Genomic DNA, 13,803 nt, shown 5'->3' with positions numbered 1-13,803 from the left:
TATATATATATATATATATATAAATATATATATATATATATAAATATATATAAAAGGAAAAACTTAATAGCAATAGATCAGCGCATTGGCGTGCGCGATACGCCGTGCAGTGAACTATAGAATTCATTTTCCATTCTGTAAATAGTCATTTAATTATTTTTCTATTTGACGGGCGCAAAAAGAGACACATAGCGAGATACTCGTAAAAATGCGAGATCTCGTGTAATGGGCGCGCTCATCGAATGTACGCAAAGTCGAGCACCCGTCGAATCTCAATTCAATTCTGCATCACATATCCGAGTGGAAGGAAGTAGTCACGAGCCAATTTGGCATTCGCGAGGATCCATCGAGCTTCCTTGGTACATCTATATTTATGATACAAGGCACATTGCGATCCGGCACGAGAGAAACGAAAGAGAATGTCTCTCTCTCTCTCATGTACGAATGCATAAGTTATAGACTATAGGAATGGTTGAAACTCTCTAACCGGCAGGATTTGTGCGCAATATTGATGTATACTACTGATATATTTGAATGACCGTTCTCTGTAAATATATTAGACTAAGACTTCGATAAAAGAAAATCTGACTTTTTACTAATTTCCTCTTTCTTCCGATTCCTACATTCTATCAAAATAGAAAATAAACAATAAACATCGAAAAAAGATATTTTTTATTGCATTCATTCATGGGATATGAAATTTAATTTGTCTGAAATGATTTGAAATTAACAAGTATTTATAATTAATATTTCATTCAACTATTACTTCTACAAATTCAAATTCTTAAATGTTTTCTTGTAATAATTTGGAATATATATATAATATTTAGCCTGATTTTATCATCATTTATTTATTTCGGTGCCACACTAATTTAACACTAGCCTCCAACTACAAGCAAATTAGCTAGTCTCAATTGATAGATTTTCGTTTGCACATTTCGAAACAAGTCATTGCATACACTTGTAAACAATGAGCAAACGAATCTTATACCTTATATCTTATAAGGTATATTCGGGAAGATAGCTATTAGTGCTATTCATGTCATTCTGTCCTTGTTTTATATCTAAACGACGAAGACTTTTTCAAAAGTTGGGCCAACACAGATCGAGTACATATCATACTGAAAAGACGTTTAAAGATTATAATTTTTATTATTAAATTTTGTCTAATTGTTTTGAAGTCTAATTGTTTTTTATATATAAAAATTAGTACACTCTTCCCTCGCGCGATTTTGTAATCAATACACAAATAATATAAGATCTGTAAATATTTATTGACTTCTTATTTTCTTAAACAACAGCAAATTATTATGTTCGATATGCCTTTCTATTAAATTATTATTGTTGAAAAATTCAGGCGCAGTATTCGCCCACGTGCGATTCTCCTTTGGGATATTTAGAAAATCGAGCAAATTACTGCTCAATCTTGGTATAATTGGATATAATATTAAAGCACCTATTCTACTACTTTCCAGAGCAAGCGATATAACAGCTTTAAGTTCCTCGATCGAATCTGCATTGTCGACTTGTTTCCTCAGTTGCCAAGGTTCATGATATGCTACCATTTTATTTGCGCAATGAAGCATATTCATGACTGCGTCCACGACATGATGTAAGTTATATTCCTCGTAACTTTCGCGTGCTTTTCTGCCCACGGATTTTAAACTCTCTCTGGTTTCATCGGCAACCTGAGACTGCAATATGTTCCAATATCTTGCGGGATTAGGAAACTCTTTGGATGGATTGACTGCTTTACCCACGCAACGATTAACTAGATTACCCAATGTATCCGCCAATTCGGAGTTCAATATGTTAACAATTTTAGTTGAACTATAATCTACAAATATAGATTTTTAAGAGATTTGATGCAAATGATATGTAAAAATGAATGCATGATTTATCTTACTTGCGTCGTTTTGTGGTACCGCTTCTCTCAGAATGAAGTATCGTAATCCTTCTTCTGAATAATCATTTGCAGCTTCAAATGGCGAAATTACATTTCCTTTTGACTTCGACATTTTTTTATGATCAACAGTCCAATGAGCGTGACACAGTAACGTCTTTGGAGGCTCGAGACCTGCCGCTATTAAGAATGCTGGCCAATAAATACCGTGAAACTTCAAAATATCTTTCCCAATTATCTACATCAATAATTTTCTTTGATATAATCCATATTTTAATCTGACAATTTTCATATAATATTATTAGTCAAGAATTATGATCCATACTTGAATAGTGGGCGGCCAAAGTTCTTTATATGATTCATTTGGATATCCTAAGACCGTTAAATAATTTATTAAGGCATCCAACCATACATATATCGAGTGAGATTCATTGCACGGAGAAGGTATAGCCCATGGCACTTTGTTTCTAATTCGAGTAATGCTTAAGTCTTGTAAACATGTACCCTCGTTTATCCATTGGGATAATGTTTTGTGATACAACGCTGGTCTAACTGTGTTTTCTATAAAAGATCTGAAATTTACAATTTGCAATCTTAAAAAGAAGAGAAATAATGACTGCGTTTAGTGGAGAAAACTGATCAGTAAGCACTCAGTGATTTTTTTTAATATAATTGATTCTTGTCTTTAGTTTCTCGATGAATGTGAATGTAGGAACCAATCCGTATTAAATAATCATTAAGCGCTCACTTAAGCGCTCATGATAAGTTTTCTCTATTGAACGCAGCCAATTAAATTAAGATTCAACATTTTTTTTATACCATCTTTGAGCCAATACTTGAGATCGTTTTGAAATGCACTAAGTCGGAACTTGTAATTTTCTTCCTCAGTCCATTCTACTATGTTTCCCGATTCCGCGGAGACTTTGATTACTTTTCCGGTCGAATCTCTCTGTTCCATCAATTCTGTATCACAAAGGAATGCTTCGTCTGATACACAATACCATCCCGAGTACTTTCCCAGATAGATATGTCCTCTTTCTTCTAATCGTTTCTGAAAATGTTCAGTTTTCTAATATGAGTTACAAGATATCACAAATATATATATATAAGATTCGACATTCAAAAATAAATTTGCTTTAAGAACCCAAAAATGATACACTGCATCACAATGCTGCTTTTCAGTGGTTCTAATGAAACGCGAATAATCCACTTCAAACCTATCGCACATTTCCCTGAATTGCTGCGAAATTCTTGTACAATATTCGAGATTCGGTAGATTAGCTGTAGCTGCAGCCGCTTTAATCTTGTTACCGTGTTCGTCGGTGCCAGTGGTAAAAAATGTTTGGTGACCTAACATATTGTTGTATCGAACAATGGCATCGGCTAAAACTGCGCTATATAAATGTCCAATATGAGGACCTAATATAAAATATATAAATTTATAATTTTCTTATTTAATTTCTTATTTAGTAATTTAGTTTAATGACAGGCATTTTTAATTCAAAAAAAGTTACGTACCAGCATTTACGTAAAAAATTGGCGTAGTAATGTACTTATTTTGAGATGAATCTTTTACATAGTGCCTCTTTATTGTTTGACTCCAAGACGACCGCATATTTTTTAAGAATGAAAATGTCGCCGATTTCGAGGGCTTTGCAATTACGTGTCTAACTGAAATTTAAATTTATTATTATTATTATTACAATTAACAATTAACATTTAGAAATTTTTAGACAAAAAAGTAAAACAAAATATTTTTCGTAATATTAAAGTTATGTTTTATATTGCACGATTATTTTACAAGATAGACATAAATATTTTTCATGAATAGAAACATTTTTCATGAATTTATGGAAAATGATTATATAGGGTCGTCGTCTTAAAAACATTTATTATATTTTCTACTAATTCCTTGTACATACAGTTATAATACATTAAATAATATAGTAATTTCTTATTTCTATCTCTTCGTCTCAACATTATTCAACTCTAAAGATATTGTTTCTAATTGAGCTATAAGATCCATATGCTTAAATTCATCAGGTTTATTGGTAAATGTTTCAAGTAACTGTAATCTGTGTTCATGATCGTTGCAATAATATAACTGCAATTCATTAGCCAGACATTGTGCCTCTTGCACTTGTAGTAATTTTGTATCAAATTCTCCACGCATGAGTATAATGCCTTTATCCTCTCTCAATTCAGTGTAATGTATCATAGTCAAACACTCAGGTGCATTTTCCTTGTGAGTCTGGTACCATAAGAGCGGAGTCATGTGCACTTCTGAACCATAGAATTGACATATTATAAATTCATAGCCCTGTTGTCTCGGTAATGGTAAAAGGAAGATGGAGTACTGCTTGCCGCGTGCAAACATTTTATCGTACTGCTCAGGCGTCATCGTACCACAGATACAATCCTTCTGTTTGTGATACTTATTCCATATTTCTATAATTTCCTCTTTCGATTTATCTTTTATCATATCAACTTTCATTATGCTACCCAAACGTGTTTCTTTCGTCTGCGTACCAGGTTCCAAAGCTGGCTTTGCCTCAGTTTGGTAGAAATTCGCAGCTTTCTCACGTTTCTCTTTAACAACAATGATTTGATCCTTTATCACAATAATTCTTTTTATGTAAAATTAATATTCTTAGCATTATATGATATATCATAAGAGCCATAATATTCAAATATTTTCTGTTATTAATGATGAATTCAGTCACTCGCATTGGATTAGTGCACATAAAAGATTGCTTATGGCTTATGGCTCTTTTAGGAGCTACACAGTCAAAACAAGTGTGATTCTAACTTTGTTATTCGTTGAATGTTAAGATTAGAATGACGTTTATATCGACTGTGTCTTCTAAAAGAAAAATAATTTTAGATATAAAATATTTAAATACAGGTGGCATAATATAATCATAACTTTAACAATGCAATAATATATTGTATATTCTTTGTTAAATAATATTAGATGTAGTAAAAAGAAATCCATTATTTTTCAATTCAATTTCATGCAAAAATAATGGATTTCTTTTTACTACACTTAATATAACAATATTATTATTTTATAATTTAAAATATTTTACATTTAACAATAATTATATTAGGATTTTCGAATTTTAAACACAATATAAAAAGATAAATATAGTAAGCTAATGAGAGTCAGCAATGATAAATGGCACAATTATTTAGTGAATAATCAATAATCAAATGTTAGATTGAATAAGTATTTACATTTAACTTTACTAATTTTATGTTGTATTTCATGTAACGGCTTTCGGTAGCACTAATCTGTTTTCTGGCTGAACTAGTTTTTTAACTTAAAGTGAGAAAGATGTTTGATATTTACCGAAAGCGAGAAAGACAGTTCAATCTAATATACAGTTTAGTGCACATATTTTGCACAGTATAATCCAGGAACAGATCACTAATGTAATGCAAGTGACTGAATTCGCTGTAATATATCTAGATAGAAATACATTTGCGAAACATAAAAATTTATAGTCAAATTCATAATTGTCAGAAAATATTATACTTGTCAGATAATCGTTGCAAGAAACAATGTTGACAGAAACAATAGCTTTAGAGTAAGCTTCGCGAAGATCGTATACCTTGCTTCTCATGTATTTTCTTCTCCTGCTGCTCGACGCGCTGCAGAAATTCCTCCGGGCTGGTCTGCTGCAGTTTCGCAATTTTCTGAGCATACTTGTCGTAGTAGGGATTCCTCTGTAATTCCTCCAGAACCTTTTCAAGTCTCGCCCGGCTCGTCATCACGTATCTCTCGTTGCTTGTCTTTGCCGTTATGCGATTACTCTTTAGATATCTGGCCAAACGCGTTGCGTTTCGTAGTAAAACGCTTGCCATGAATATCCACTGTTGAAGTTGTCGAACACGTATCAAGTCAGCTGAATCTGCGAAAGTGGCACGTCGCGTCATCGCGCCGCCGTTACGCGTGAAGTCAGTTAATGATCCAGATGTCGCCTTCGACGTTTTAAATCTCATTCCAACAAACGTGTATCGTTCCGTTTTCCTTCATTATCGCAGGGACGCTGAAATTATCGTCGTCATGATTGAACGATTCTGTAACCGATGGTGACGATGACGATTTTTAAATATTCAAACAATAGCTTATAAAGATATGGATAAGTAGCACGAGGTTCCGGTACGGCAGTATCGTAGCTATGTGAGAAAGACACCCTTGACCCACATTGTTCTGGATTTGCCTATCACCAAACTACAAGGAATTTATCGAAGACACATAAATCATCTAGAGCCTTTCGTATTCGCCGTTTGAAATTTCATGTTGGTTTCGCACAGCGTCAGCCATGAATAGTTCCAAACAGAACAACAAGTCACGATAACGTAAAAATGACTCAGAAATTATTGAAAAATGACTTCTAATGATTTTGAGTCATTTAGAATCATTTTGATATCATAATGACTATATTGTTCTGCTTTGGGATCGATTTGTTCCTCGAAGCTTTCACGAATATTAAAGATATTGATTCAATACATAATGTTAAAAATAAAAACTTATAATATCCGATACATAATGTAGAGAAAAAAAATGTGAAATTGGCTGTATTTAGTAAAAAAATAGTTCTGTAACTTTTGTAATTTTTCTTCAATATATGATTGGTTTATCCATTTAGAGAGAATTCCTTAATAAATTCCAATTCCTTAATGAAAATTTTTCTTAGATTTTTTCAGAAATCATAGGACAAGAAATCTTAAAAATCTTAAAATATTTCAGGAATAAATATATGAAAATTTCTAAGAAAAAATTAGACTTTCTCATTAATATTTCTGACAAGTGTTTCAATAATTCATATAAAAGTGTAAGAAAATTTTCCGGGAAAGGATAAAAAACAATTATACTAAAACATCTTATAACAGTTACAAAGCCTGATGCTTCTTTTAAAGAACGCAGCTATTAATTGTACTTTATTTAACGCATTACAATTGCAAATACGAAATTGGCAAAAATAAAAATCCATTTTGTGTTCCAACGTTCACAAGCGTTTGTCCTTGTTTAATACTTGATAAATAACAAGGAATAACATGAAATTATTCCAAAAGAATTGCGAGCGTCAAGTATGAATGTATAGTCTTGGCGATACGTTCGGTGCCCCCGTTATTCGGCGCTCGCGTCACGCGCCGCCTCGCTACGGGCTTGAGTCCAAGTTACCGCGGTGTCAAGTGAGCAACTTCACGCGGCTGTGTTCCGAGAGACGTGGAACGAGGACGCTCGAACACGACGCGATCGCGCACGAAAAAGTCACCCCGATTATCGGCGATTTCGCGCGTGGAATCGTCGCGGCGCCTACGTACGGGCGTCGCGCGGCGTCGTGCAAGTGAAGTGACTCCATTGAGCGGCAGTGTGGCCTACCCCCGCCGTCTCCCGCGCCGTCGGTCGGTGACGCACGCTTCCGGGAACCATCAGTCGCTGCTCTTCGTGTTCACAGCGAGAGGGAAAATGTCGGCGCGCTGTCGATGGGGCTTGTCGTGCCGCCAGTGAACAGCCCGATCGTGACACGTTAGAACGACCTTATCGCGGCCCCGGTGACCCTCACTGGCCGAAATCCGGCTCGTAAAATCTCCCCATACGCCACGGTCGTTTGCGTACCCTCGATTTGGCTCGACCTTCGCGCGTGAAAGAAAGAGAGAAAAGGAAGCCAGCAAGGAAGAGAGACGGAGAGAGGGTGAGAAATATCGTGGAACGGTTAGGAATCGAGCGAAAGACATCGGGAGAAAGAGAAGGACGGAGGGCAGGTGCAAAACCACACCGCCGTGTAGAGATCCCCGCGTAAGGTAGCGCAAGGGAAAAGCCAGGCGGAGTGGAGGTGAGAGAGAAGGCATACGGAGGTGAGCAGTGACATGGCGTCGTTGGCGATGTCAATAGCGAAGAGTGAATTCATCGTGGGTGGCAAGTATAGGTTGATGAGGAAGATCGGCTCGGGCTCCTTTGGCGACATTTATCTCGGCATCAACATCTCCAATGGCGAGGTAAGCCAACCTCAGGCGTCCCTCTCAGCCAACCTGCACGACCTACTGCTGGACTGCTGCTTGCCAGCCAGTCAGTTTCCTCTGTTCTGTTCGCGTTTCCCATTTCCCGTTTCTCGGCCCCAACTCGTCTCGTCTTGCGAAACCCGATCGCGAGTCTTCCCATCATTCGTACAGACTATCGTCCAACGTGGCCTAAGTCGGATGAGACGAAACGCGAAACGGCGCCGCGACATGTCGATCGCGATATCTATGTCGAGACAGAAGAATCATCTTTCTGATCGTCAATATCCGTTGTGGTGATCATGATCGATGGGTTCGAGAACCGTTTGCATCGCGAGTTCATCCGCCGTCGATGATCGGTCCGTGGAAAGCTCGCCACGAATACATCGCGAATGACGTATGTTATACATATGTATGTCTTGGAAGCAGTTGAGATAAATATAAGCTGACGCTTGTCAACATTATCAAAATCTTGCACATTTGCGCACATATTTAGCAATTACTCGCCAAAGCGATATAATTTCTTATGACTCAGTGGAATTAACAATAAATTAAATGCAAGTTAAATGGTCACAGTTTGATCAATTAATTCCGTATTCTTAATAGATTAGTTTCACAGATAAAGAATATTATACCAAGAATGAAGTAAACAATGATGGGGCATTTGACCCTTGTTCTGTTTGTTTTGTAAATGGTTTCCTTTTTGATATTGTTAGTACATTGTGTTTTACTTATTTAAATGTGATGATATCTCTCATAGTATAAGTAATATATGAGAATAATAATGTACCCTGCTATGATACAATGACAGTGTGTAAATAATAATGAATAGGAAAGAATTTAAGTAGGTTTTAGATGAAAATGAAATTAAAGAAGAATTTGTACAAACTTAATACATTTTAATTCTTACAATTATTAAAAGGGATTTACTTTTCATTTTCTATTTTTCTAATATTTTCAATTTTTTGGCATGCTATCTATTGTTATTTCTGTAACTCAAATATAGACAGTGTTTAAGAAACAAAGGAAAATCAGAAAATAGGAAGAAAAAAAACCATAACATATGCTGTGTTCCAAAATTCACTGTCAGTGTTGAAGTTTATAGTTTATATTATGTACACTAATTTTTTAGCACTGGCAGTGAATTTTGAAACACATAATATTATGTTATTCCATAATATTGTTATTCTGTAATATTGTTATTCCATTTATTTGCATTTATTTGATCTTCATGTTAGATAAAGCTTTACAATGCAATGTAACATAATATGTTACATATAACATAATATGTTTTTATTTCAGGAAGTTGCTGTTAAGTTGGAGAACATGCGAGCCCGACATCCACAGCTTTTATATGAATCAAAGCTGTACAAAATATTACATGGTGGTATAGGAATACCACACATACGTTGGTAATTATCATATTCATCATGTAATAATAAAATAATTTGTTAATAAATTATTATAACGAGATTTATATAAACTGAAATTATACAATGAGATTATATTAATTGAAAGTTAGTATTAGAATTAGACAATCAATTGATAAGAATTTTCCTATCTTTAGGTATGGTCAAGAACGTGAATATAATGTTCTTGTTATGGATCTTCTTGGGCCATCTCTGGAAGACCTTTTCACTTTCTGTTCAAGAAGGTTTACAATCAAGACAGTCTTAATGTTGGCAGATCAGATGATTGGTAGGATTGAGTATGTTCATTGCAAACATTTCATTCACAGAGATATAAAACCAGATAATTTTTTAATGGGGATTGGGCGACATTGTAACAAGGTATGCATTTTAATATTTCGTCATTTCTTCAATATATCAGAATATAAAATATCATACACCAATACTAAATTACGGAATGCTAAATTACGTTTCAGTTATTCCTCATCGATTTTGGATTGGCTAAAAAGTATAGGGATAGTCGCACAAGACTGCATATAATATATCGAGAAGATAAAAATTTAACAGGTACTGCGAGGTATGCTTCTATCAATGCGCATCTTGGAATTGAACAAAGTCGTCGCGACGACATGGAATCACTCGGCTATGTTCTTATGTACTTTAATCGAGGGTCGTTACCGTGGCAAGGTCTCAAAGCTGCGACGAAGAAGCAGAAATATGAGAAAATTAGTGAGAAAAAAATGTCCACACCAGTAGAAGTCTTATGCAAGGTACCCTAAAGAACTTTTTCTCATTACTTTTGTGTCATTATGTGTATAACCTTGATACAAAAATTACCATTTTTCAGGGATTTCCTGCCGAATTTGCAATGTATTTAAATTATACGCGAGGTCTACGCTTTGAAGAAAGCCCGGACTACATGTATTTACGCCAACTTTTCCGCATACTTTTCCGTACATTGAATCACCAATATGATTACACATTTGATTGGACGATGTTGAAGCAAAAGGCAGCAAGTAGTAATATTAGCGGTGGAGTATCAACAGCTGGACCAGGTCTCTCTCAAGGTGCTCAAGGTGCTCAAGGGCAAGGACAAGGCCAAGGTCAGGCACCTACTCAGGCCACCGCTCAATCAGGTGCAATGAAAATTTTTGGAATTAATTTTTCTCAGCATGTCCACGTATAGTTAATAGATTTCTTTAATAATTAATGTACAGCTCATGTCGTCATTTCGTATTCAGCCATAACAATCATAATGGGGTTATACTCTAAATTATTGAAACTTCCCAAACTACTATTCTGTATCACCTGTCGTTAACTCGGAATTTTTTGGTTATGTTGTTTATATAAATTATCATTTTTTAACAGCCAATTTCAATCTTAAAAGATGGTTGGAGTCCTCCACAAAACTCAACATATCGATTGGCACAAATCATTCTTCCAAGAAGCAATAACTCTGGAGCTTCTTAAATGCTTTTTCCTTCTTCTCCTATGAGAAAATTGGCCCGGCAAAAAATTTTCGGAGAAAAGATTTTCTTTACTATTTACTAATAATAATGACTGAAACACTAATGGAAATATAAGTATGCTTATTTGCTAATTAACATTCACTTAACGAATAATTCTATGTCATAATATATGAATCTATGCCAAAATTTTCTTTTACAAAATTTTTTAAAGATATTTATGGAAACTCACATATTTCTCATTTTTTTACGGAGACTCACGTTACTTCTCTTTTAACATTCGTATTTTCATAGCATTTTCATAATTAAATTCTTCAGATCCTGTGTGAGTTTGTTTTTTGAAAATATTATTGAATGATTTGAAGCACAATGTATCTTTTTTTTCTTTTTTTTAATAGTATTTTGTTGCATTAAACTTACAAGATTGTGTGTTTATTATATCTTTCCGTCTATCATTAGTTTAATTAGTAAACTTATATTTCAATATTTTCTACTGAATTTTAAATCAGTAGTGGTAATGTTTCTTGCGTATAATTGTACGCAAGAAATTGTATGAAAAGTAAAAAAAATAAATAATACATTTGTACATTTTACTATCATACAAACAACAAGCGGAGTAACGTCAATACAAAGGGAAAATTACATTGCATTATTCACAAACATATATATATATATATATATATATAGCAGAATTAAAAAAAAATATGATAATTATTTTCTATAATTTCAAAAATCGGTTTTATTTGTTCCAGGAGCGCGCTAAGACTATAACTCTTCATTGTAGCAACAATCTTGATTGCGATCACTAAAGTGTTTCAAAGTGAGGTACCGAATTTCTTACAGAAGTTATCATTCAAAGAGTCATATCAGTCAACACTCTAATTTCATGCAAAGAGAGAACGTGATGTAACTACAAATGCCAGCATTCGCGTATATACGACAAGAGGAGCATGGCTGTATCACACATTTACTGAATATGAGATGTTGTAACATTGGCAACTTAGAGTTTCGGCTGATTGAACTTTTTGGATTTTGAAATCCGAGTGAGAGACCAGCCAGCCAAAAAGTGGCTTGTTCTTATTTTGTTATTACGTATTTAATTTACCGTTGGTAATCATTGAAAATAAAGGTTTTGTTGCCCTGAGGAAGATTGTAAGGGAGTAAACATATATTGGGCTTGAATGGATTATTTAATTCGCGAAAATGTGCAACTTTCATGGAGAGAAAGAGAGGATGTTCAGATCATTCTCGGATGCTCGCGTTAATCTGCGGAGCGTGTGGTTTAAAATTTTATATCTATTCTATAAACAAGGAAAGAGAGATTCACAGAAAAATGTGAGTGTTTTTGTGAGAGTATGAGTACTACTGTTCAAACTGATATTCTGCTTCCTAAATTTTGTTTTGTCTTCAATATATAGTGTGATCATACTAGAGTATGTGGAATGTTGAGAAAGTGTTAATATTTTTCTTATCAAGGATATGTCAATAGTATCAAAAGTATTGCACACTTTTGATACGTTTGACCGGGATAATTTTTTTTTATATAAATGAACGATTACGTCTCTCTCCGATATAATATTGACAAGTTAAAGTAATATTAAAGATACCTTAATGTTAAGGCAACACTCTTAATTATTAAGTATGTACCGTGCTGTATTGAGTAACGAGTACTCCATCGAGAAACGAACAAACGACTATTGATAAACGATTCTATTGTAGAAATATCCCTCGATTTACTCTCTTTCTGTCTGTGAATATGAGTCGCAGAGGTAAAAAAAGTCGCTGAAGAAGAAGAGGAAGAAAAGAAATTTTTAATAGTGGGAAGTAGTTACAAGCTTACTTTCATTTAGATAATGTTTTAAAAAGTTATCTTGTTGGGAAAGTATTCCTGTAACAGGTTCTAGCTGGATAATTCTTCCGTATATAGTTTTAATAGCCGAGACTGTGCAGTAGCTATTTCACGTGCTGTTGCTTCAAGATTAAGTTTAATATTTTGTATACACTTTAAAGGACTTCATATTTCATCATGACCAACGTTCTTCGTACATGCATACACATACATACCGAGAGAAGTTGCCTCGAAACAGTCAGAAATACTTATTGATATCGGCAGTTGCTAAAGAACTATTGTTTCTATTCATATCGTTTAAGATTTTAGTTGTATTATTCGTTCTATAGTTGCTAAACTCTTCACGTCCATATTCTGCGAGCATTAGTTTCCAAAAAAAAATTATAATTATACACCCTTAACAAATAATATTAGCGTGCGTTACACGTCCTCGTCGTGGAAGGTACTACCAGTCGTCCGGTCAGCTTTAAATACGATTGCAATGATAAATTCAACTGAAATCTTAAAGCTTATTATATCCGAAGACGCGGATTATTGCTGCCTGGCGGACACTTTTGAAAATATGGAAAAGGATATAATCAATAACCATCCTCGATTGAATGCGTGGTTAATTATTATTATTATTATGAAGGGGATAAATGAAAGTGTAAAAGTGCGTATTACCATGTGAGAATGAATGAGCGAGTAAGTTAATGAAATAACTAATGATATATGCACTTAAGTACTATCCGCTATGTGTATGTGGATATATATATACACGTGCATTGGATGTATCGCAAAATGTATATACATATGCACATATACATGTCTGTATGTATAATAAAATTGTGACAGTAATTAAGGCATACCTTATTTCATAAATATTTGAGGAAATACATCAACGGTTTACTGCTCCTTTTATCTCTACAAATAAAAAAAATTGAAATATTGTACTATAAATTTCTGTTTCATTAAATGTTAATCTTGCTGATGATTTATGAGATTCGACTGTTGTGTATAACATATAGCAACAGTAAAAGTGTATGATGTTTGATCAAAGTAGGTGGTGTACAACTCTACAAGATCACACCACTTTCTATTATTGTGATACCATCACTGTTTAGGGTGTACATACATACAAAACACTTATGTAAATATTTTTAGACCATATATTTGACAATTCTTAAA

General features: G+C 34.2%; 2 protein-coding genes across 2 annotated transcripts; one reads left to right on the top strand and one right to left on the bottom strand.

Annotated features, from left to right (window-relative positions):
- Positions 1 to 1,271: 1,271 nt before the first annotated feature.
- Positions 1,272 to 5,842, bottom strand: LOC105625216 (methionine--tRNA ligase, mitochondrial-like). Its single transcript, XM_012206593.1, has 7 exons — positions 5,518 to 5,842; positions 3,422 to 3,574; positions 3,048 to 3,322; positions 2,723 to 2,954; positions 2,229 to 2,464; positions 1,907 to 2,141; positions 1,272 to 1,837 (listed from the first exon to the last, which is right to left on the bottom strand). The coding sequence occupies exons 1-7, from the start codon at positions 5,840 to 5,842 to the stop codon at positions 1,272 to 1,274; spliced, it is 2,022 nt and encodes a 673-aa protein (XP_012061983.1).
- A 1,941-nt stretch (positions 5,843 to 7,783) lies between these two features.
- Positions 7,784 to 10,775, top strand: LOC105625323 (casein kinase I isoform alpha). The gene is made up of 6 exons (XM_012206691.1): positions 7,784 to 7,912; positions 9,215 to 9,324; positions 9,480 to 9,702; positions 9,798 to 10,091; positions 10,169 to 10,457; positions 10,690 to 10,775. The coding sequence occupies exons 1-6, from the start codon at positions 7,784 to 7,786 to the stop codon at positions 10,773 to 10,775; spliced, it is 1,131 nt and encodes a 376-aa protein (XP_012062081.1).
- The last annotated feature ends 3,028 nt before the right edge of the window (positions 10,776 to 13,803 follow it).

Source organism: Atta cephalotes, assembly GCF_000143395.1.
Source record: "Atta cephalotes unplaced genomic scaffold scaffold00001, whole genome shotgun sequence".
Taxonomy (NCBI): Eukaryota; Metazoa; Arthropoda; class Insecta; order Hymenoptera; family Formicidae; genus Atta; species Atta cephalotes.
The sequence above is the reverse complement of the archived record's forward strand: the minus strand, read 5'-3'. Positions and strand labels throughout refer to the sequence as shown.

Excerpts from the sequence above, each read along its gene's own strand:
- LOC105625216 (XM_012206593.1), bottom strand. The coding sequence starts at position 5,842 with ATGACGCGACGTGCCACTTTCGCAGATTCAGCTGACTTGATACGTGTT. Across the intron at positions 2,465-2,722 it reads CAAGTATTGGCTCAAAGATG|AAAACACAGTTAGACCAGCG; the intron begins GTATAAAAAAAA and ends GATCTTTTATAG. Across the intron at positions 1,838-1,906 it reads GGTACCACAAAACGACGCAA|ATTATAGTTCAACTAAAATT; the intron begins GTAAGATAAATC and ends CTATATTTGTAG.
- LOC105625323 (XM_012206691.1), top strand. The coding sequence starts at position 7,784 with ATGGCGTCGTTGGCGATGTCAATAGCGAAGAGTGAATTCATCGTGGGT. Across the intron at positions 7,913-9,214 it reads TCAACATCTCCAATGGCGAG|GAAGTTGCTGTTAAGTTGGA; the intron begins GTAAGCCAACCT and ends TTTTTATTTCAG. Across the intron at positions 10,458-10,689 it reads TCAGGCCACCGCTCAATCAG|CCAATTTCAATCTTAAAAGA; the intron begins GTGCAATGAAAA and ends ATTTTTTAACAG.